The sequence below is a fragment of the Oncorhynchus masou genome, chromosome 31, assembly GCF_036934945.1.
Source record: "Oncorhynchus masou masou isolate Uvic2021 chromosome 31, UVic_Omas_1.1, whole genome shotgun sequence".
NCBI lineage: Eukaryota > Metazoa > Chordata > Actinopteri > Salmoniformes > Salmonidae > Oncorhynchus > Oncorhynchus masou.
Window position 1 is genome coordinate 59,964,451 of NC_088242.1, and position 24,976 is coordinate 59,989,426.

At 41.9% G+C, this 24,976-nt stretch overlaps 1 protein-coding gene across 3 annotated transcripts in view; it reads right to left on the reverse strand.

Annotated features, from left to right (window-relative positions):
• Positions 1-24,976, reverse strand: part of LOC135524211 (UPF0606 protein KIAA1549-like) — an 85,894-nt gene that overhangs the window by 22,382 nt on the left and 38,536 nt on the right. For all 3 annotated transcript variants that reach the window (XM_064951543.1, XM_064951545.1, XM_064951542.1), the window contains exons 3-11: positions 21,168-23,483; positions 20,801-20,889; positions 18,348-18,507; positions 18,085-18,215; positions 12,195-12,375; positions 11,925-11,984; positions 11,431-11,576; positions 9,050-9,227; positions 5,535-5,722 (exon numbers count right to left, since the gene is read on the reverse strand). In XM_064951543.1, coding sequence (XP_064807615.1) covers positions 5,535-5,722; positions 9,050-9,227; positions 11,431-11,576; positions 11,925-11,984; positions 12,195-12,375; positions 18,085-18,215; positions 18,348-18,507; positions 20,801-20,889; positions 21,168-23,483 — 3,449 coding nt within the window. The remainder of the gene's footprint in view (positions 1-5,534; positions 5,723-9,049; positions 9,228-11,430; positions 11,577-11,924; positions 11,985-12,194; positions 12,376-18,084; positions 18,216-18,347; positions 18,508-20,800; positions 20,890-21,167; positions 23,484-24,976) is intronic.

Below are 24,976 nucleotides of genomic sequence, written 5' to 3' on the forward strand. Positions count from 1 at the left end.
TAGAGCGTTGGACTAGTAACCGAAAGGTTGCAAGATCAAATCCCCAAGCTGACGGTAAAAAACTGCCATTCTGCCCCTGAACAAGGCAGTTAACCCACTGTTCCTCAGCCATCATTGAAAATAAGAATTTGTTCTTAACTGACTTGCCTAGTTAAATTAAGGTACAAGGTACACCATCATGTTGTGGGGGTGCATTGCTGCAGGAGGGACTGGTGCACTTCACAAAATAGATGGCTTCATGAGGATGGAAAATTATGTGGATATATTGCAGCAACATCTCAAGACATCAGTCAGGAAGTTAAAGCTTGGTCACAAATGCGTCTACCAAATGGACAATGACACCAAGCATACTTCCAAAGTTGTGGCAAAATGGCTAAAGGACAACAAAGTCAAGCTATTGGAGTGGCCATCACAAAGCCCAGACCTCAATCCTATAGACATTTTGTGGGCAGAACTGAAAAAGTGTGTGCAAGCAAGGAGGCCTACAAACCTGACTCAGTTACACCAGCTCTGTCAGGAGGAATGGGCCAAAATTCACCCAACTTATTCCGAGAAGCTTGTGGAAGGCTACCTGAAACGTTTGACCCAAGTTAAACAATTTTAAAGGCAATGCTACCAAATACTAATTGAGTGTATGTAAACTTCTGACCCACTGGGAATATGATGAAATAAATAAAAGCTGAAATAAATCACTCTCTCTACTATTATTCTGACATTTCACATTCTTAAAATAAAGTGGTGATCCTAACTGACCTAAAACAGGGAATTTTTACTAGGAATAAATGTCAAGAATTGTGAAAAACTGAGTTTAAATGTATTTGGCTAAGGTGTATGTAAACTTCCGAATTGAACTGTATATATATATATATATATATATATATATATATACACACATTTTGATATATATATATATATATATATATATATCACACATTTTGTGGGACTGTATATTGTACAATTTGAATGTGCAGAAGACCACACATCATTTAATATACAACTTTTTTTTACCTAAATGATTCATACTAATTCAAATGTTAGTATTAAACTTTTATCTACTTTCTCAAAACATAATATTCATCTGTAAAAAAAAATAATGAGACATTATTTGGTTACAACACTAAAGAAGATGTGGGTGAAGAACCATTTTTAAGAGTCTACAGAAGGGCGCAGCGGGATGCGCAATGAAAGGTTGACAGGCAAGTCTTTTTTTTACTGGAAGGTTAGCCTAGGATCTAGTAAAACACTTCAAATACGAGGTTGGTGTCTCTTTTTTGAACACAATGAAATGGATATATCTTGTAATAGAACAAAATAGTAAGGTGGCCAATAACTGGGGGCTGTATGCCAATAATACAGGGATGTATTTGTTTCTGCTAAACCTCTTATCAAAAAGCTGATAGTACTTCAACTGAAATGTCAAACATGCTAATTGCTAACACGTTAGCGAACATTTTTGCGACACGAATAATCACTAGACATTGATGGCTTGAACCCTGTTGAAGGTAATATATTTCTTAAACGCTGTTGAATATGCATATAATACAGGGTGCTACGCTAAGCTTTTGTCTTTGAGAGGGAAATCTCTCCAGTATGATAAACCGGGCATGCTAAGCAGTAAGCAGTCTTACAGTCACCAACTGAATATCTAGGTAAAAACATCACTACCCCACACAGATCTAGGCTATGCTACTGATTCTACTCACACACTATTCACAAAGTTGGGAAATAACAAAAGAGAGAAAAAAAATATTGAAACCTTGGCCTAGTCTAATGGGAACTACAGTACTTACTAAAGACTGATACAGTACATTATAGTATGGTATCCATCCAATATATGGCCTGAGACTACAAAAACTATGATGATAAGCATCAAAAACATTGAAGCCAAGTATTCAAAAAATACTTTGTTTTATTATATGTAAACATGAGTACTGCGCCAAACTAGCTACCATCTCTGTGTCTGACCAATCGCTCTCTCAGGCCTGGAAACAGGCCAACACGTCTAATAAGGAGAGGACTACTTCCTTTATACAGTACATTGTACCTTCTGCTTTGCCTTCTTCCCTTTCAACACGGTTTTCTCTTTCTCCTTTTTCTCTTCCTCCTCATAGCTCTCACTTTTCTGCGTGGGCTTTGGTTTTGGCTTGGGAGGAGGAAGCTTTGGCCCCTGAGCAGATGGAGATTGATACATGTGATAAGTTGACAAGGTCTCTGGGTGTTCACTACCATGGGACTTCATTGCCCCTTTAGTACCGGGACAATATGCTACCATCCTCTGCTCACAACAACCAATGGATCCAAGTCCACTACACAACCCATTTTCTTCAGGGTCTTCTACAAACTACTTGCTTCTACTTTGTACCTTCCCCTTTTTCTCATCTTCCTCCTCCTCCTCCTCTTCTTCTTCCTCCTCTTCTTCTTCTTCCTCCTCTTCTTCCTCCTCACTCTCACTAAAGGTTATTTGCCTCTTGATTGAAAGAGGAGACCTTGATTCCCTGAACGATGATTCCCTGAATGGTGATTCCCTTAACGATGATCCCCTGAACGGTGATTGAGTGGACTGAACAGAAACAGGAAAGAGAAATAGAAGTGGAAAGAGGGGATGTGTTATGTGATGATGGATGATAGAGGGGTTGGGCAAAGGTAGGGAACGATAGATGTGTCTGATCATCAATGTGTATGTGTGTGAGGATAGAGATTAGACAGCCCCCAGCAGCAGCAGCAGAAGGCAGAGCAGATCCTAACTGTCTGGGTAGCAATGAGTGTGTATTATGCAGGGTGTCTGTGTGAGCGCGTGTATGCGTATATGTGAGTGTGCGCATGTCTGTGAGTGTGTTACTGTCAGCCAGGGGGATCTTGCAGAGCAGTGTAGAGCTGCAGTACAGCAGGGGCAGCCATGGGCAAGAACACAGCCGCTGTGCCTTACAGCAGTGAGAGCCAATTACTGTCGGGCTTGCCTGCCACATAGGGAGCTTGCGATCCTCTCTAATGCATGGGATGCTGCCACATAGAGTGCCTGTGATCCTTTCCATGAATACACTGGATCACTGGACAACAGGGGAGGGAGATAGTACTACTACTCTATACTCCCATATAGTTTAGCCTATCAGCACAAGGGCAAAACTCCCACTTAAGTCACATTTTCACTTAGTCTCCAATTGAAACAATTCTACTTAAGTTGTAGGATTCACCCCAGAGACCCAGCCTGAGACTACCACAACCACCCTATATGGCGAGAACTACAGCCTTCCAATCATAACAAGGAAGTAGTGTCTCATACAGACATGGAGAAACAGAAGTGGTTTAGAGGAGTGCACTGCCAGGGAGATATAGAGACCTAGATATGGATATGTCCTTTAGAGGGGCGATAACCGTATAACACAAGCAGTGGAGACACAGAGGAGTCGACTGGCTGATAACACATCACTCTCTATGCTGTGTGTGAAGGTGGAGGAGGAAAAATAGCTGTCAGTATCAGAGATAACTGAAAGTACAATGTACTACGCACAGAGATGCTGCAGATTGATATATATACAGTGGGGAGAACAAGTATTTGATAACCTGCAAAATCGGCAGTGTTTCCTACTTAAAGCATGTAGAGGTCTGGAATTGTTATCATAGGTACACTTTAACTGTGAGAGACGGAATCTAAAACAAAATCCAGAAAATCACATTGTATGATTTTTAAGTAATTAATTTGCATTTTATTGCATGACAAGTATTTGATGCATCAGAAAAGCAGAACTTAATATTTGGTACAGAAACCCTTGCTTGCAATTACAGAGATCATACGTTTCCTATAGTTCTTGACCAGGTTTGCACACACTGCAGCAGGGATTTTGGCCCACTCCTCCATACAGACCTTCTCCAGATCCTTCAGGTTTCGGGGCTGTCACTGTGCAATACGGACTTTCAGCTCTCTCCAAAGATTTTCTATTGGGTTTAGGTCTGGAGACTGGCTATGCCACTCCAGGACCTTGAGATGCTTCTTACGGAGCCACTCCTTAGTTGCCCTGGCTGTGTGTTTCGGGTTGTTGTCATGCTGGAAGACCCAGCCACGACCCATCTTCAATGCTCTTACTGAGGGAAGGAGGTTGTTGGCCAAGATCTCGCGATATATGGCCCAATCCATCCTCCCCTCAATACGGTGTAGTTGTCCTGTCCCCTTTGCAGAAAAGCATCCCCAAAGAATGATGTTTCCACCTCCATGCTTCACGGTTGGGATAGTGTTCTTGGGGTTGTACTCATCCTTCTTCTTCCTCCAAACAAGTTCAGAAACAAAAAGCTCTATTTTTGTCTCATCAGACCACATGACCTTCTCCCATTCCTCCTCTGGATCATCCAGATGGTCATTGGCAAACTTCAGACAGGCCTGGACATGTGCTGGCTTGAGCAGGGGGACTTTGCGTGTGCTGCAGGATTTCAATCCATGACGGCGTAGTGTGTTACTAATGGTTTCCTTTGAGACTGTGGTCCCAGCTCTCTTCAGGTCATTGACCAGGTCCTGCCGTGTAGTTTTGGGCTGATCCCTCACCTTCCTCATCATCATTGATGCCCCACGAGGTGAGATCTTGCATGGAGCCCCAGACCGAGGGTGATAGACCGTCATCTTGAACTTCTTCCATTTTCTAATAATTGCGCCAACAATTGTTGCCTTCTCACCAAGCTACTTGCCTATTGTCCTGTAGCCCATCCCAGCCTTGTGCAGGTCTACAATTTTATCCCTGATGTCCTTACACAGCTGTCTGGTCTTGGCCATTGTGGAGAGGTTGGAGTCTGTTTGATTGAGTGTGTGTACAGGTGTCTTTTATACAGGTAACGAGTTCAAACAGGTGCAGTTAATACATGTAATGAGTGGAGAACAGGAGGGCTTCTTAAAGAAAAACTAACAGGTCTGTGAGGTCCGGAATTCTTACTGGTTGGTAGGTGATCAAATACTTATGTCATGCAATAAAATGCAAATTAATTACTTAAAAATCATACAATGTGATTTTCTGGATTTTTGTTTTAGATTCCGTCTCTCACAGTTGAAGTGTACCTATGATAAGAAAATTCAGACCTCTACATGCTTTGTAAGTAGGAAAACCTGCAAAATCGGCAGTGTATCAAATACTTGTTCTCCCCACTGTATATATCCATATGCAGCATCTCTGTGCGTAGTACATTGTACTTTTAGTTATCTCTGATACTGACAGCTATTTGTCCCCCTCTACCTTCACACACAGCATAGAGAGTGATGTGTTATCAGCCAGTCGACTCCTCTGTGTCTCCACTGCTTGTGTTATACTGCTTGTGTTACATCTAAAATACATATCTATGTTCATATATCTAATAACTACACAGACAGACCAGACAGACTGATCCATCAGAGAGACAGGATAGCAGTGTAGAGTAGGGCCATTTAAGACCGTGGTTATGGACAAAGAGACAGGCAACATAAACATGTAAGACCCAACACACCCAGACATGACAGCAGGTTAAAAGAGGTGAATAAACTCTAGGATCATGCTCCTTTCTATCAGGTTTTTAATCACCTTCTGTCTCTGCTGGACAGTGGTCATGGCGTCGGGCTGGAACTCCAGCTTGTCGGTGCGACACAGCTTCCAGTACAGGATGGAGATGATGACGACTGCCACACCTAGCGGCACCACCACGCCGACGATGATCCACACGCTGGTGTTCTCCGTGTCCGTGGGAGGGTAGCCCGCCACCTTCTCCACAGCTACAGGGCCATAGAGACATACTTAACACGTAACATGATATAGAATATTATAGAGTGTGTGTACATCATGTATGTGCAATTATATGCATATGTCTGCCTGCCTGCCTGTGTGTGTGTGTGCGCGCGCATCTGTCCGTGTTTATATATCCCCATCAGAAATCCAAACTAGCACACCAAGTTCATTTCTAAACAGCTAGAGTAGATGCACTGCATGGTACACACTGTGTTCCACGCACAACATCTTTAGGCTGTCGGTTCCCCTGCTGTAACCAAGGGACTTCATTAGGATTAATTAAGGCTTGTCGTACCCCTTGGGAGAACCCTTGCCTGCCGTAAGATGAGTCTTACAGCAGGGACAGAAGTCCCCTGAGGTGCTCTGACCGTGTGTTAGGTTTTCATCCCGAACATGGGTATATAATGAGGTTGATAGACATTTGACACAGTCTATAGGATAAAGTCATTAGTTGAGACACTGCTATAAATACATGTCAACATATACTGAGAAAGCAATTCATTAGTATTCTCTTTTTATCCTTTTTTACTGTGCAGATTCACTTTACTATGATCAGGAGCTCCAAAAGCTTAATGAACACGTTCTGTGTCAATGAATGCACTGGTGCATGGATATGTGCCTGAACAAAGACAGGATGGATAAAATCGATAGATAAGATAGATAAAATAGGATAGATGAAAAAAGGATAGATAAAATAGGATAGATAAAATAGGATAGACAAAATAGGATAGATAGATAAAAAAGATAGATAAAATATATATATCTTATCTATCCATTTTATATATATATATATATATATACATAAAGATAGATAGGATTTATAGATAAAATATATATAAATAGAAAAAAAAACAATATATCTATATATAAATATATATATAAAATAGATAGGATAGATCAAATAGATAGATCAAATAGATATATAGATAAAATAGGATAGATAAAATAGACAAGATATATAAAATAGATAAGATAAATATATAGATAAAATAGATAGATAGGTTAAAATATATATATATTTTAACCTATCTATCTATCTATCTTATCTATCCATTTTATCTATATACAGTGTCTTGCGAAAGTATTCGGCCCCCTTGAACTTTGCGACCTTTTGCCACATTTCAGGCTTCAAACATAAAGATATAAAACTGTATTTTTTTGTGAAGAATCAACAACAGGTGGGACACAATCATGAAGTGGAACAACATTTATTGGATATTTCAAACTTTTTTAACAAATCAAAAACTGAAAATTTGGCGTGCAAAATGATTCAGCCCCCTTAAGTTAATACTTTGTAGCGCCACCTTTTGCTGCGATTACAGCTGTAAGTCGCTTGGGGTATGTCTCTATCAGTTTTGCACATCGAGAGACTGACATTTTTTCCCATTCCTCCTTGCAAAACAGCTCGAGCTCAGTGAGGTTGGATGGAGAGCTTTTGTGAACAGCAGTTTTCAGTTCTTTCCACAGATTCTCGTTTGGATTCAGGTCTGGACTTTGACTTGGCCATTCTAACACCTGGATATGTTTATTTTTGAACCATTCCATTGTAGATTTTGCTTTATGTTTTGGATCATTGTCTTGTTGGAAGACAAATCTCCGTCCCAGTCTCAGGTCTTTTGCAGACTCCATCAGGTTTTCTTCCAGAATGGTCCTGTATTTGGCTCCATCCATCTTCCCATCAATTTTAACCATCTTCACTGTCCCTGCTGAAGAAAAGCAGGCCCAAACCATGATGCTGCCACCACCATGTTTGACAGTGGGTATGGTGTGGTCAGGGTGATGAGCTGTGTTGCTTTTACGCCAAACATAACGTTTTGCATTGTTGCCAAAAAGTTCCATTTTGGTTTCATCTGACCAGAGCACCTTCTTCCACATGTTTGGTGTGTCTCCCAGGTGGCTTGTGGCAAACTTTAAACAACACTTTTTATGGATATCTTTAAGAAATGGCTTTCTTGCCACTCTTCCAAAAGGCCAGATTTGTGCAATATACGACTGATTGTTGTCCTATGGACAGAGTCTCCCACCTCAGCTGTAGATCTCTGCAGTTCATCAAGAGTGATCATGGGCCTCTTGGCTGCATCTCTGATCAGTCTTCTCCTTGTATGAGCTGAAAGTTTAGAGGGACGGCCAAGGTCTTGGTAGATTTGCAGTGGTCTGATACTCCTTCCATTTCAATATTATCGCTTGCACAGTGCTCCTTGGGATGTTTAAAGCTTGGGAAATATTTTTGTATCCAAATCCGGCTTTAAACTTCTTCACAACAGTATCTTGGACCTGCCTGGTGTGTTCCTTGTTCTTCATGATGCTCTCTGCGCTTTTAACGGACCTCTGAGACTATCACAGTGCAGGTGCATTTATACAGAGACTTGATTACACACAGGTGGATTGTATTTATCATTATTAGTCATTTAGGTCAACATTGGATCATTCAGAGATCCTCACTGAACTTCTGGAGAGAGTTTGCTGCACTGAAAGTAATTTTGCACGCCCAATTTTCAGTTTTTGATTTGTTAAAAAAGTTTGAAATATCCAATAAATGTCGTTCCACTTCATGATTGTGTCCCACTGGTTGTTGATTCTTCACAAAAAAATACAGTTTTATATCTTTTTGTTTGAAGCCTGAAATGTGGCAAAAGGTCGCAAAGTTCAAGGGGGCCGAATACTTTCGCAAGGCATTGTAGATAAGATATATAGGATAGGTAAAATAGATATATATATATATTTTATAACTAATATAGTTAGATACATAAGTTAGATAGATAGATAAAATAGATTAGATAGATAAAATATATAAGATCGATAGATAATAGATTAGATAGATAAAATAGATAGATAAAATAGATAGATCTATAGGATAGATACGATAGATAGATAAGATATATAGATAGATGAAATAGATAGGATAGATAAAATAGATTAGATAGATAAAATAGATAAGATAGATAAAATATATTAGATAGATAAGATAGATAAAATAGATAGATATATAGGATAGAACAGATATATAGAGAGATGAAATAGATAGATAGGATAGATAAAATCGATTAGATAGATGAAATAGATAAAATAGATTAGATAGATAAATATATTAGATAGATAAGATAGATAAAATATATTAGATAGATAAGATAGATAAAATAGATAGATCTATAGGATAGATAGATAAGATATATAGATAGATAAAATAGATTAGATAGATAAAATAGATTAGATTAGATATATTAGATAGATAGATACTCTATAGTCAAGACCATAGGAGTTGGCAAGACAGCATAAAGCGATCTGGGACCAGGCTGTGGCAGATTGGAACTTACGTGTAGCCAGGATGCCCTCCACTCTGTATCCCAGTATGATGGCTGCCCTCTGCACGTCAAGACGGTTCAGCAGGTTGGCTGTAGTGATTGCAGGCTGCCGCTCCCCGCTGGGACTCTCCACAAAGTACACCATCTCCAGGGGGTGTTCCGCTCCCACCAGCCTGGTCGTACTCACAATCTGAAGGGAGGAAGATGTGTGATTTTTGAATGACTAACCCCATACATGTAACATCTGTATGGTCCCTCAGTCAACTATTGAATTTTAAAGACAGATTCAAATAACAAAGATCAGTGAGCTTTTCGAAAGCCTCATAAAAAAAGGGCAGTGATTGGTAGATGGGTTACAATAACAAATCAGACAATGAATACATCTTTAAGCATGGTGAAGTTATTCATTATGCTGTGGATTATGTATTAAACCATCCAGAGACATCAAAGATACAGTCATCCTTGAACTGAGCTGCAGGACAGGAATGATACTGCTCAGAGATGTTACCATGAGGCCATCGGTGATGTTAAAACAGTTACAGAGTTCAATGGCTGTGATGGGAGAAAACTGGGGATGGATCAACATTGCAGTGACTCCGCAATAATGAAAAGAAGAACACAAATACAGAATGAAAATATTCCAAAGCATGCATATTGTATGCAACAAGCACTAAAGTAATACTGCAATAAAAACACAGCAAAGGAATACACTTTTTGGCCTGAATGCAAAGCCTTGTTTGGCTGACCTTTTTTTCCAGAAGAATAATGGGCAAATATGGCACAATCCAGGTGTGCACAGTTCTTATAGACTTACCCATGAAGACTCACAGCTTTAACCGATGCCAAAAGATAGAGTATTGTTTGTAAATTGTCAACCAAAAAAGTACAATTAAATACATTTTAATCCCACTTAGTAACACAATAAATTGTAACGCAATAAAACGTGTAGCTCTGCAGCGACAATGCCTGGTACTAGCTTCCAGTGGTTTAAATGTGGTTTCTATTCTGCCTCTACTTTTCTTTCACCATTACCCAATAATAACATAACAATACTCTGTAGAAGGGTATTGGTGCATGTGGTTGCAAACAGAGTGGACTATACGGTGTTAGTCACATCAACTGGTAAAAGCTTCCTTTCTACTGATTCAGTCGATATTATTCCTTGTGGTGAGCTCTCTATGAATCGGAACAGTGAGACTCATTATCAAGGGCTTGTAGTCTTTTCTACCCAGAGCACCACTGCTTTACTAATCAAGCTCGGCCTTTTGTGGAGCTCCACAGCACCTGCTCTACTCTACTCCCCTCTCTCTTAACAACATTCAGGGGACAGGATAGGCAGGAGTATCCATGGAAACTCCACCTACAGTATTCATCACAGCGCCAGCCACTCAAAGACCAACCACCAAGTCAAATGGTCTTTCTTTCAAGACCCGTTACTCGACTGCTGTGTGCACCAGTCGCTAATAGCAGATCAATTATTAATTCTCTCTCTGCCTGGCAACTGGAGTTATTATAAACCCAGGAGGTGTGTGTGTGTGTGTGTGTGTGTGTGTGTGTGTGTGTGTGTGTGTGTGTGTGTGTGTGTGTGTGTGTGTGTGTGTGTGTGTGTGTTTTGGAAGGGGGTGGTTCAGGTGGGGCCACACACTGTTCATCATTCCACTCTAATAAACTTGGGGACTGGATGTGGATTAGAGGCTGGCTGAGGGAACACAGGTTGTTTTTCTGTGTCAGATCACACACGACCCAGACTTACTCTCTTCAGTAACACAGTACCTAGGGCAGCCTAGACTAGGGGCTATTACCACAGGGGGAGAGCTGTACTTGCTGTACTTAGAGTTATGGTAAAGCACAACATGAGATAACTGTAATTTGAGTTCTCAAATGTAATGCATCGTGTGTGTGTGTGGTGTGTGTTCATGACTTATTCTGTATAAATGTCTCTGAGTAGCAGTACACTTTTAGAAAAAAAAGGTGTTACCTAAAACCTAAAAGGGTTCTTCGGCTGTCCCCATAGGAGAACCCTTTCCGATTCCATGTAGAACCCTTTCCACAGGGGGTCCTAACTGAAACCAAAAAGGGTTCTACCTGAAACCAAAAACGGTTATCCTATGGGGACAGCTGAACAAATATTTTTTCTAAGAGTGTAGTACACACTCAGTCAGCCTTACCTCAGATAAACTGTACACACACATCTACCTGTGTATAGTATAGTGCAGGTGTATTCAAAACTTACCCTATGAGGTCCGGAGTACTGCTGGTTATCTGTTCTACCTGATAATGAATTGCACTTACCTGGTGTCCCAGGTGTAAAGGGAACATTGAAAAAAAGCAGTGGAACTGGCTTCAAGGTCCAAATTAGAATTTGATGGGTATAGTCGCTCCGATGCGGTTACCTGAACACTGTGGTTAGCCACGCTGGTGGCCCTCTTGGTGCGCCTGGCCGCCCCCAGCACTTCTCCTAGCAGCAGGGCCACACGACGTTCCATCTTGGCCTGGAAGGTCCGCTCGTCCACCCCCTGATCCAGCACACCCAGCAACACTGGTCAAGGACAGGAAACAGAGAGTTATGATATCACTCACAGGACAGGAAATACAGAACCAACACATAGCCTATCACACAGCCAGAACATAGGCCCTACATGTGTATGTCTTTCAATCCATCCTCTTGCTGCAGTTGAGATTTAGATTGGATGGAATATTTAAAGGAGCGTTTCCCAAAGTCAGTCCTTGGGACCACAAGAGGTGCACGTTTTGGTTTTTGCCCACAGCAGATTCAAATAATGAACAAATAATTCCAACAACCAAAACATGCACTCCTTGAGGTCCCCAGGACTGAGTTCGGGAAACGCTGACCTAATGTCAGAGTTGTTGACAAGGGGAAGCATACCTGTTCTAACCCAAGACGAGCGAAGCAACTGGGTGGTGTTCAACTCCGGGTAGTGGAATGCTATTGGGAAAGAACAGAGGAAAACCAGACAAGTACAGACAACCTGAAAATACTCTTTATTGAGGTTAAAATAGGTGTATAGAAGGTGAAGCAGATTGGCTAATAGAATACATTTGATTAGAATATATTTATTTTTCCCCAAGTGAACTTCCCCCAGGAGTGGCGTTTGGCATAAAATCCCAATCCATTAGACAATGATAATAGACTCACGCTCGGCGATCTGCAGCACGGGGAAGCCCAGGTAGTAGCTGAATTCCACCATGTTGAGCAGCCTCAGGTGGTTGCTGACCTCTGACCCCTTCAGGTAGCCTATGGCCCCACGCACCGCAAAGGTCACGTCCACCGGCTCCCTTTGCTGACTACTTGGCTGGTTCATGGTGATGTTCAGAATCTAGGAAAATATGACATATCCACACATCTTTGAGCTAGGGACGGATATCAAAAGTTCAGTAAATGGTAAAAAGATAAACCATGTGAGCATACACTGCAGTGTGATGTTCGCAATTTGCCACACATTTACTTATTTATTTACACTGGGCAAAGATGTAAATTTAACATTGGTTTAAACATTATTTTTTTTTACAAAAACAAGATGTTTTAAGCTTAGTTATAGTGAAACACGTCAATTCTGGTCTTCATTTTGACAGTTCGTTGCAAAAGTGATATATGTTGGTCTTTTAGTAGTAAATCTAGCTCTTTTTCCCCCTAGCGGTTCAACTCTACCATTTCAATTGTGATTGAGAAAGTGCCTCTACATCATCTTAAGGGAGGGTACTTCTAGATGTGCTGGGAGGTACAGTACCACATCAAGGCTTACTATAAAAGCAGGTGACAGCGTGCCTTATTTGGCATTGGTCTTGGTAATGACAATATATATTGCATGATGCTTCCTTGACTGACGTTACACAAAATGAAAGGTTTTTGCTTATGGTTTCAAACACATCTACAGTGCATTTGGAAAGGATTCAGACCCCTTGACTTTTTCCACATTTTGTTACATAACAGCCTTTTTTTAATCTCATCAATCTACACACAATACCCCATAATGACAAAGCGAAATGTTTAATTTATTAAAAATAAAAAACAGAAATACCTTATTTACATACAGTCAGGTTCATAAGTATCAGGACAGTGACACAATTTGCAGAATTTTGTCTCTGTACGCCACCACAATGGACTTGAAAGGAATCAAGATGTGCTTTAAGTGTAGACGTTCATCTTTAATTTAAGGGTTTTGTCAAAATGATTGTATGAACAGTGTAGGAATTACAACCATTTTTATACATAGCCCCCCAATTTTAGGGGCTCAATAGTAATTGGACAAACTAATATAATTATAAATTAAAGGACCAGAAGTAATTGGACAATTTGCTGCACAGCTGTTCCATGGTCAGGTTTGTGTTATTCCCTCATTAGTGAATTTACAAGTAAGCAGATAAAAGGTCAAGAGTTGACTTCAAGTGTGACATTTGCATTTGGAATATGTTGCTGTTAACCCTCAATATGAATTCCCAAGAGCTGTCACTGCCAGTGAAGCAAGCCATCATTAGGCTGACAAATCAAAACAAACCCATCAGAGAGATAGCAAAAACATTAGGTGTGGCCAAATCAACTATTTCATACATTCTTAAAAAGAAAAAACGCACTGGTGAGCTCAGGAACACCAAAAGGCCTGGAAGACCACGGATAACAACTGTGTTGGATGACAGAAGAATTCTTTCCTTGGTGAAGAAAAACCCCTTCACAACAGTTGGCCAGATCAAGAACACCCTCCAGGAGGCAGGCGTATCTGTGTCAAAGTCAACAGTCAAGAGAAGACTTCACCAGAGTAAATACTGACGGTTTACCACAAGATGTAAACCGTCGGTAAGCCTCAAAAACAGGAAGAGTAGATTAGAGTTTGCCAAACAACATCTAGAAAATCCTGTACAGTTCTGGAACAACAGCCTATGGACAGATGAGACAAAGATCAACTTGTACCAGAATGACGGGAAGAGAAGAGTATGGAGAAGAACTGCTCATGATCAGAGCATACCACCTCATCTGTAAAGCATGGTGGAGGTAGTGTTATGGGGTGGGCATGTATGGCTGCCAATGGAGCTGGTTCCCTTGTATATATTGACGATGTGACTGCTGACAAAAGCAGCATGATGAATTTTGAAGTGTTTAGGGTTATATTATCTGCTCAAATAGAGCAAAATGCTTAAAAACTCATTGGACGGTGCTTCAAAGTGCAGATGGACAACGACCCGAAGCATATTGCGAAAGCAACCCAATACTTTTTTAAGGCAATTAAGTATAATGTTCTGCAATGGCCAAGTCAATCATACCTGAATCCAATTGAGCATGCTTGCTAAAGGCAAAACTGAAAGCAAAACGCCACAAGAGCAAGTAGGAACTGAAGACAGCTGCAGTAAAGGCCTGGCATCTTTTACCAGATCTAATGTGTTATATTCTCCAACATTCATTTCACATTTCCACAAACTTCAAAGTGTTTCCATACAAATGGCATCAATAATGTGCATATCCTTGCTTCAGGTCCTGAGCTACAGGCAGTTACATTTGGGTATGTCATGTTAGGTGAAATTAAAGCTGAAAGTCTACACTTTATTGAATTAATTAAACTTCAATATGCTGTGGTAGACATCTAAAATAAGAATAACTTGGTCAATGTCCAAATATTTATGGAACTGACTAAGTGGTAAATTCAATTGATTGGAAATTATTTGGAAAGGCACACACCTGTCTATATAAGGTCCCACAGTTGACAGTGCATGTCAGAGCAAAAACCAAGCCATGAGGTCGAGGGAACTGTCTGTAGAGCTCAGAGACAGGATTGTGTTGAGGCACAGATCTGGGGAAGGGTAGCAAAACATTTCTACAGCATTGAAGGTCCCCAAGAACACAGTGGCCTCCATCAGTCTTAAATGGAAGAAGTTTGGAACCACCAAGACCGGGCCAGCCGGCCAAACTGAGCAATTGGGGGAGAAGGGCCTTGGTCAGGGAGGTGACCAAGAACCCGATGGTCACTCTGACAGAGCTCCAGAGTTCATCTATGGAGATGGGAGAACCTTCCAGACGGACAACCATCCTTGAAGCACTCCACCAATCAGGCCTTTATGGTAGACTGGTCTGACGGAAGCCACTCCTCAGTACAAGGCACATGACAGTCCTCTTGGAGTTTGCCATAAGGCACCTAAAGGACTCTACATAATGGGCAATTCCCCCACCCACAACTTTTCACCTGAAGGCATTTGAAGAGGTTGGGCAAAGGCTGAAATTGGGGTTGAGAGTTACCCTTTAACGTAATTTCAGTGAAATGACGTGGAAACAACGTAGATTCAACCAGTGTGAATATACAGCAGAAGAGCTTGGGTCAGATTGATCTCATTTCATTTGCGGAAATGAAAGGGAATTGAAAATGAAATGACCAGGCATAATTAAAATGGTGTTCTCCAGATATTAATTTATTATCCAGTCTAATCCGTTAATTTACTGAGTATGAAACCTACAGTTGAAGTCGGAAGTTTACATACACTTAGGTTGGAGTCATTAAAACTAGTTTTTCAACCACTCCACAAATTTCTTGTTCACAAACTATAGTTTTGAAGTCAGTTAGGACATCTACTTTGTGCATGACACAAGTCATTTTTTCCAACAATTGTTTACAGACAGATTATTTCACTGTATCACAACTCCAGTGGGTCAGAAGTTAATATACACTAAGTTGACTGTGCATTTAAACAGCTTGGAAAATTCCAGAAAATTCTGTCATGGCTTTAGAAGCTTCTGCTAATTGACATAATTTGAGTCAATTGGAGCTGTACCTGTGGATGTGGATCTCAAGACCAACCTTCAAACTCAGTGCCTCTTTGCTTGACATCATGGGAAAATCAAAATAAATCATCCAAGACCTCAGAAAAAAATGATAGACCTCCACAAGTCTGGTTCATCCTTGGGAGCAATTTCCAAACGCCTGAAGGTACCATGTTCATCTGTACAAACAATAGTACGCAAGTATAAACAGCATGGGACCACACAGCCATCATACCGCTCAGGAAGGAGACGAGTTCTGTCTCCTAGAGATGAACGTACTTTGGTGCGAAAAGTGCAAATCAATCCCAGAACAACAGCAAAGGACCGTGGGAAGATGCTGGAGTCAACAGGTACAAAAGTATCTATATCCACAGTAAAACAAATCCTATATCGACATAACCTGAAAGGCCGCACAACAAGGAAGAAGCCACTGCTCCAAAACCGCCATAAAAAAGCCAGACTACGTTTTGCAACTGCACATGGGGACAAAGATCATACTTTTTGGAGAAATGTCATCTTGTCTGATGAAACAAAAATAGAATTATTAGGCTATAATGACCATTGATATGTTTGGAGGAAAAACGGGGAGGCTTGCAAGCTACAAGAGCAAAGGACCATGTAAAGATGCTGGAGGAAACTGGTGCACTTCACAAAATAGAAGGCATCATGAGGATGGGAAGTTATGTAGGTATATTGAAGCAACATCTCAAGACATCAGTCAGGAAGTTAAAGCTTGGTCACAAATGGGTCTTCCAAATTAACAATAACCCCAAGCACACTTCCAAAGTTGTGGAAAATGGCTTAAGGACAACAAAGTCAAGGTATTGGAGTGGCCATCACAAAGCCCTGACCTCAATCCTATAGAAAATGTGTGGGCAGAACTGAAAAAGTGTGTGCAAGCAAGGAGGCCTACAAACCTAACTCAGTTACACCAGCTCTGTCAGGAGGAATGGGCCAAATTTCACTCAACTTATTGTGGGAAGCTTGTGGAAGGCTACCCAAAATGTTTGACCCAAACAATTAAAAGGCAATGCTACCAAATACTAATTGAGTGTATGTAAACTTCTGACCCACTGGGAATGTGATGAAAGAAATAAAAGCTGAAATAAATCATTCTCTCTACTATTATTCTGACATTTCACATTCTTAAAATAAAGTGGTGATCCTAACTGACCTAAGACAGAGCATTTTTACGAGGATTAAATGTCAGGAATTGTGAAAAACTGAGTTTAAATGTAGTTGGCTAAGGTGTATGTAAACTTCCGACTTCAACTGTATGTGTCTGAAAACTTTCCATACCCTTATGGTTTGCTACATTCAAGAACAGCAAACCCGAACAGCGAAATAAGCACTTTCTCAAGCATCTGAATACTTTTAATAGTGGAATCAAACCTGATTCAATTAACCAAAGCTGGTCATTTTGGTCTTGAATGAGTGACCACTGATCTAAAGACTTGTGTGCTGGAGACGGAGACCAACACTTAGGTTGTATTATTGCAGCACACACAGTCACGCAACCATACATTTCAACCATTACTCCCTGTCGCTCCACAAGCTTTAACAATTGTAATATAAAAGTCGAATATAAAAGCTCCTGCCTCTCTTTCTCTCTCCAATCCGAAGCAAGCCCCTGCAGCTGCAATCGGAGTACTGCTGGTGCAACAATCGTTAGAGGCAGTCCCAGTCTATGTTCGTCGAAGTCAGCAAACACGCACCACCAATTAAGACTGCAGTCTAGGCCAGGGGTATTCAACTCTTACCCTACATGGTACAGAGCCAGCTGGTTTTCTGTTATACCTGATAATTAATTGCACCCAGGTCTAAATCAGTCCTTGATTAGAGGAGAAAAATTAAAACAAGCAGCGGAACTGGCTTCAGGGTCCAGAGATGAGTTTGCGGGTCCTAGGTACTGCATTTGCACACAGTAACCCAATTAGTTTCTAACTTTCTAATTTCTTGGCCTCAGAGCTTTTCTCTCTTTTCCTTTCCACTTCCAGACTTATTTCAGCAGACGCTGCTCTTATCGAGCTCTCGCAGTAAGAGCATAGCTAAAGTACACGGCCAGTGGTCTTTAGAAATAACAAATGTGTGAGCTAAGGGTTCCTGACAGAAATGGGTTGCGATTAGGGGTGATTCCAGACAATCAGTACCAAGGCGTTGGACTCTAGGGTTGAAAACCTTGGAAGGAGTAAATGACTGCTAATGATAACAGAGCATTAGAAGAAGCTCTACTCTGTTCTAGTTGACTGGAGAGCTAAACTATATTCAGTCAGTCTCCACTTACATCCACAGTGAAGTTTGTGGACTCCAGCGAGCGCCGGCGCACTTCGGCGTACGCCATGGTCAGGCCTTTCTCAATGCGCTCGCTGAAGTTGCAGACGCGCACGTCAATGTGCCTGGGCACAAACTGCAGCACTGGATGGGAAACAGAAGAGAAGAATTACATTCAGACACAACACTAACAACATAGTACGTACTGGGAATGCACTATTCAAATCTCCATTTCAAAAGGAGCTTGTATAGTTCGATACCAAACAGTGCTCTTACCTGAGTGGACCTGGTACTGGTGGTCTGGTATCTTCCGGTAGTGTGAGATGGACAGGAAGCCTCGACTTGATTGGCGCAGGGCGTTGATGACTGATATGGCCGTGTAAACCACAGGACCCGACACTGCCCGGAACACAAAGTCTGGAGGATTCTTAGCAACCTTAACCAAGACACAGAAAAAAAAAACACAATTATAATTTCTCTTCCTAGCAAGAGTTATTTTAATATTTAGATGTATTCTTTCAATTCAACTCGGTCTTTCTTTTTGTCTTACTTTCAACTTCTATCATCCTCCAAGTGCAGCTGAATATCTCTTATTCAGTTCTGGCACCATGAACTACGAGGTACTGTATGTGTATGCACACTACCGTCTCCTTTTGCACTGTACAGCATATAAACCATTAAAAGGTAGACAGTTTCTTGAGGTCACTGCCTCTCTGCTGGGCCATGAAGTGTTGGGTGTGCAGTTAGTCATTAGTGTGGTTTGTTTATCAAAGAGCCTGGAGATTAAGAGTCCACAGGAAGTGGGCTGTCCTTCCTGGTGCGTCCCATCCCTATACCCCCACACACATGACCTGGGCCATTACACAACAGCCTCATACCCACTGCTGCAGCTCCCTATCGCTTGATTAAACTCAGAGCATGTTGCAGCTGTTAGGCGGTTTCTTAGGGAGCCTGCGTTTTCTAATGTAAAGCTAACAACAGTGCGAGCACTTTGAGGTTAGCCCTCGTTGTCATGTCAGACCACGATTATGGACTCATTTATATACAGTGCCTTCAGAAAGAATTAAGACCCCTTGACATTTTCCACATTTTGTTACATTACAGCCTTATTCTAAAATTGATTGATTAAATAAAATAATATAATAAAATATAATTTCCTCAGCAAACTACACACAATACCCCATAACGACAAAGTGAAAACAGGTTTTTAAACATTTTTACAAATTTATTAAAAATTAAAATACAGATACCTTATTTACATAAGTATTCAGACCCTTTGCTATGAGACTCAAAATTGAGCTCAGGTGACCTGTTTCCATTGAGCATCCTTGAGATGTTTCTACAACTTGATTGGAGCCCACCTTTGGTAAATTCAATTGATTGGACATGATTTGGAAAGGCACACACCTGTCTATATAATGTCCCACAGTTGACAGTGCATGTCAGTGCAAAAACCAAGCTATGAGGTTGAAGGAACTGTCCGTAGAGTTCCGAGACACAGATCTGGGGAAGGGTACCAAAAAAATAATGCAGCATTGAAAGTTCCTCAAAACAAAGTGGCCTCCATCATTCTTAAATGAAAAAAGATTGGCCACCTGGCCAAACTGAGCAATTGGGGGAGAAGGGCCTTGGTCAAGGAGGTGACCAAGAACCTGATGGTCACTCTGACAGAGCTCCAGAGTTCCTCAGTGGAGATGGGAGAACCTTCCAGAAGGACAACCATCTCTGCAGCACTCCACCATTTATGCTTTTATGGTAGAGTGGCCAGATGGAAGCCACTCCTCAGTGAAAGGCACATGACAGCCTGCTTGGAGTTTGCCAAAAGGGACCTAAAGACTCTCAGACCATGGGAAACAGGATTCTCTGGTCTGATGAAACCAATTCAATCCTCTTTGGATTGAATGCCAAGCGGTGAAGCATGGTGGTGGCAGCATCATGCTGTGGGGAGGTTTTTCAGTTACAGGGACTAGTCAGGATCGAGGCAAAGATGAACGGAGAAAAGTACAGAGAGAACTTTGACGAAAACATGCTCCAGGGTGCTCAGGACCTCAGACTGGGGCAAAGTGTCACCTTCCAACAGGACAAAGACCCTAAGCCCACAGCCAAGACAAGGCAGGAGTGGCTTTGGGACACGTCTCTGAATGTACTTGAGTGGCCCAGACAGATCCCGAACTTTAACCCGATCGAACATCTCTGGAGAGACCTGAAAATAGCTGTGCAGCAACGCTCTCCATCGAACCAGACAGAGCTTGAGAAGATCTGCAGAGAGGAATGGGAGAAACTCCCCAAATACAGGTGTGCCAAGCTTGTAGAGTCATACCCAAGAAGACTTGATGCTGTAATCGCTGCCAAAGGTGCTTCAACAAAGCAATGAGTAAATGGTCTGAATACTTATGCAAATGTAATATTTCAGTAGTTTTTTTGTAATACATTTGCAAAAATGTTAAATGTAACTTTTTGCTTTGTCATTATGGGGTATTGTGTGTAGATTGATGAGAAAAAACAAACATTTACATCAATTTTAGAATAAGGCTGTAACGTAACAAAATGTGGAAGAAGTCAAGGGGCCTGAATACTTTCCAGATGAACTGCATAACATAACTTTATCTATGTAAAGACTGAAGAAAAAGTCTGCTTTTTCAGTTCACTCTTATCTCGACCCATTTCATGAGGTATTGAAGTGAAGAATAAACCCCAATAAAAATGCCCCATGCTGCATAATAATGTACCTGCAGTTCAACTGACTTATTGAATTCAGTCTTCAGGACATCTCGGACTTGGGATTTGGCATATCCAACAGTGGCCCCAGCCGGAAAACCTGCATAGGAAGATGGAAGCACACATAGGTAGTAAATCTCATTATCAGATCATTATCTCATCTCACATTAGCTCATCGCTCATTGATAAATTATGTTATAGATTCATTTAGTGGACAATATTATCAAAACATTACATCACAAACCATGACTTTCATACTAAAATGGATAAGACATAGTTTTTGATTATATCTTAGTAACATTTATTAGGTTGACATTCCACATAATGTTGCTGCATTAAAAAAGTATATTAATATGACAAAGAGGTAATACAACTTACCGACTTCAACAAAGTACACAGGCTTGGTGACGTTACAGAGGTACTGGCGGCCTATGGTTGTAGGTGGGCTCTTAGTAGTAGTTAGGAGGGTAGTGGTGGTGGCCAGAGTGGTGGTTGTAGAGGCCTCAGTAGTGATGCCGGTAGTAGTAGTGGTGGTGGTGGCAGGATCAGTTGTGGAAATGTCTACACCGCTAACTGTAGTCTGGCTGTCGTTGGTCACTGCTGTGACAGGACTATCAGTAACAACGCCTTGGTCAGCCATGACTGACACCGGAGGGATGGTGGTGGCATTGGTGGCTGGTTCTGTCGGGCCTGAGGTGACATTGGGGGGTAATTCTGTCTGGCCGGGAAATGGGGAGAAGGCGATAGAGGTGGTCACCACAGGAGTTACGAGAGAGGTGCTGAGGAGGGCCGTCTCTGTGGCGGAGGGAGAGACGTACCACAGGATGTCTGTCTCCGAGGCAGTAGCACTAGGCTGCACTGACACTAAGACAGAGCTGTTGTCCAGTCCGACACTGGAGGTGGCCACGGGGCCTGTCCATTCACCGAATACTTGACCAGTGACACCCCACAGGGAGGACGAGAGGTCCATGGAGGGAGTTGGCACTACTGAAGCCTCCAAGAATGGCACTGAGACATTCAGCGGAGTCATCTCCATAGTGTCTGCTGTGGTCGTATTCAGAGGCTCTGAGCTGGAGATATCAGCGGAGGACTCTTCGATCCAGGAAGTGTTGTCAGAAGGCTGGACCTCCACTCCATCCACTCCATAGAAAGCTGTGAGCATGTGGCTGAGGTCCAGAGTAAAGGTGCTGGTGGCCACGATGTGCGTGGTGCTGATGGACATCAGGGAGAAATGCCTGGAGGTGGTGGTCACGTTAGTGCCCCTGTGTTCTTCTGAGTCATCCTTGGTCAGCTGGATGGTGTAGTACTCCAGGCTATTCATGTCTGGTAAGAGGAGGTCTGTTGGTTCAACCATAAAGGTATCTGTCCAGTCAACATCTGAACCTCCTGGTAAATCCCCTTGAGGTGTTGGTATTTGTGTTGAGGCTAGCATGGGGTGACTGGGAGAGGGATGGATGGGGAGAGGAACGGACGTGGGGGCCACACTTCCGACGCTAGAGCTGTAAGCCGCTGTTGTGAGACTAGGTGAAGACGTCATGTGACGCATCGAGGAGAAGGACACGCCGACCCTGGAGGGGAAGGAGGTGTCGTAGCTTTCCGCGTTGGAGTCCTCCAGGTCGTACATGTCCGTGGGCAGATTGGTGACCAGGGAGAAGTCGTCCCTTTCCAAGCCCATGTAGGACGCGGTCTCCGGGTAGTCTCCGGAGCCCCAATCCACCACCATGGTGTTGGTGGGGAAGAAATCCTCAGGAGGGACCATGGTGGGTTCGGACGAGAAGGATGTGGTGTGAGGGTTCAGAAAAGGCACGTAGCTGGGAGCCAGCTGCATCTCAGGTGATGGTTTCGGGAGCATGTGGATATCCTGAGCAGCATCGCCCTTCTGCATGAGCTCACTGCTGGGACGAAGGTGATCCAGATAGATTAACCTACTTGAGGGATCAAGGGGCAGTTTGGGAACCAGCAAGAGATCGCCTAAACTCTGGGACCTGTCTGGATTAGGTTTAGACTCTGGCCTGGCTTGGTCTGACTGGGCTTCTACATCTACCAGATCGTCAACAGGCAGTCTAGGCTGGCCGAGGGGTCCAACAGGAAGTGATGTCATAAATGCAGGGGTTGTCTGTTTTGATGTGTCTTGCTGGTTGCTGGGGGATAATAATGGAGGTTCATCTGGAGCTCTCTCATTAGAGTTTGGGACAATGAACTGTACCAATGTAGTCCAACTGGTGGCTGTAGAGAAGTTCAAGGGTGTTGTGGATTTGTTGGACTGTGGTCCGAGAGGTTTCTGGTGTGGTACTGTAACAAGGGTTGGAGAGAAAATTGCCATGGTTGAGTCAGGACCATAGAGCTTCAGCTCCCTTGAGAGTCTGGTAGGGCCTTTAGGTTGTTGCTGAAGGCCAACCACAGGCTCTGAGGAGCTTAAAGTGGGAGTGGAGAGAGGGTCTGGACCAATGGGGAGGGGATCTCTAGAAGTCAATGATTTGGAGTTGTGAGAAGCTGAAATACCCCATTGAGTAAGTGTTAGTGTAGATTCAGGTGGTAGGTGACCAGGTGAAGGGAGAGCTGTAGTTGCAGTGTCATCTGGGTGCTCAGAGGCCTCAGTGTGTGAAACAAATAAGGCTGAGGGTGATTCAGTCCAGCTTGATGCTTCTTCCCGAAACTCATCCAACACGGTGGGATCCAACGAAGAACAGTCTACTGAAAAATAAACAACATCAAACATGAACAAGAATGGCAAATTATAGATCAGATAAATTATCTGTGAGTAGCCTAACTAAGACTGCACTGAAATAAAGTACTGTGGAAAATAGCGTGCTCTTCAAATGGACTAAGAGATCAATATGATCTCATTCTCATTGAAGACTTGTTGTTGATATACAGTGAAGCTTTTTCATTTCATTTTCTTGCTCAGTGAGTTTTGGCAACAACAACCTTTGGAAATGACCAGGAAGGAAGCCATCCATCACTCTTCAGAGAACAAAGTAGGCTATAAATGTTGAACCAAATTGCAGGATCAAATCAAACACTGGATAAAGTCAACCGATTTAGCCTCGTGACTCAAAGGGGAAAAGCTGTGGGGGTATTTCCACACAGGCATATAATTATAGATATTTCCTACATCACATCAACAGGACTCAAATATGTTCTGCCAGGCTCTTTAGCCTTAATTAGTAGGCTACTTTTCTCCATAGAATAAACATTGATCTGTGACTGTCAATAAATAACATACAAATTAATGAGAAGAATCATGAATGGTCCCAAGGACATAATATAGGATTACCATTTATCATCGGAGGCCTCCATATGGGCCTAATCTGATCCTCACCTCTGGAGCAAAGGTTATGGGATGATTATTGGAAGCTAAAGGTACAAAATTGAGGCCTATTCTTCATCTGTCGTGGTCAGAGATGGGGAGTAGGCCTACTCAATTACATATAATCTGATTACAAAAAAACTGTGACTGTAATCAGTTACTTTACCAGCAAAAAATATTGTAATCAGATTCCAGATACTTTTTAAAAAATGAAATGATTACTTCTTGGATTACTTTTAAATTCAGAAAGGATGTGTGCTGAGAAAAAAATACATTATGACACCTTTCTGTTTTCTCAATGACATTCAATTCAGCATTGGAAAAAAGGTGCAAGTTTAAGTTTGTTCCACCTGAACGAGTCTGACCACAAGTCAGAGACCACTATGATGACACACCAAATGTGTTTGATGGATCCTTTTTGTCTTCTTCTAATGCCTCTTAAGGGGAAAGTAATCCAAAAGTAATCAGATTATGTTACTGAGTTTTAGTAATCCAAAAGTTACATTACTGATTAGGACTATGCTACAATTTTAGACAGGTAACTAACTAGCAACTGTAACGTAATAAAAGTAATAAAATCCACACTAAAACGTCAACTTAAGTCTGATAGCCTAATTTGAGTAGGCCAGTTTATGTGCAAAAAGACTCCAACCAACAGCGTTACATAAAATGTACAATACCACTTATAGGCTGCAACATTGTGTTTGTGCACTTCTACAAAATCACTACAGTGCCTTAGGCATCAGGCTAATCACTAGTCTAACTAATGCAGTACCATTTGCCAAAGTGGCTGTAAAATGGAAAAATCTATTCAGAACCACAAAACACTGTTACAGCCCAGTGTGACTGGATGCACACAACAATGACAGATAAAGTT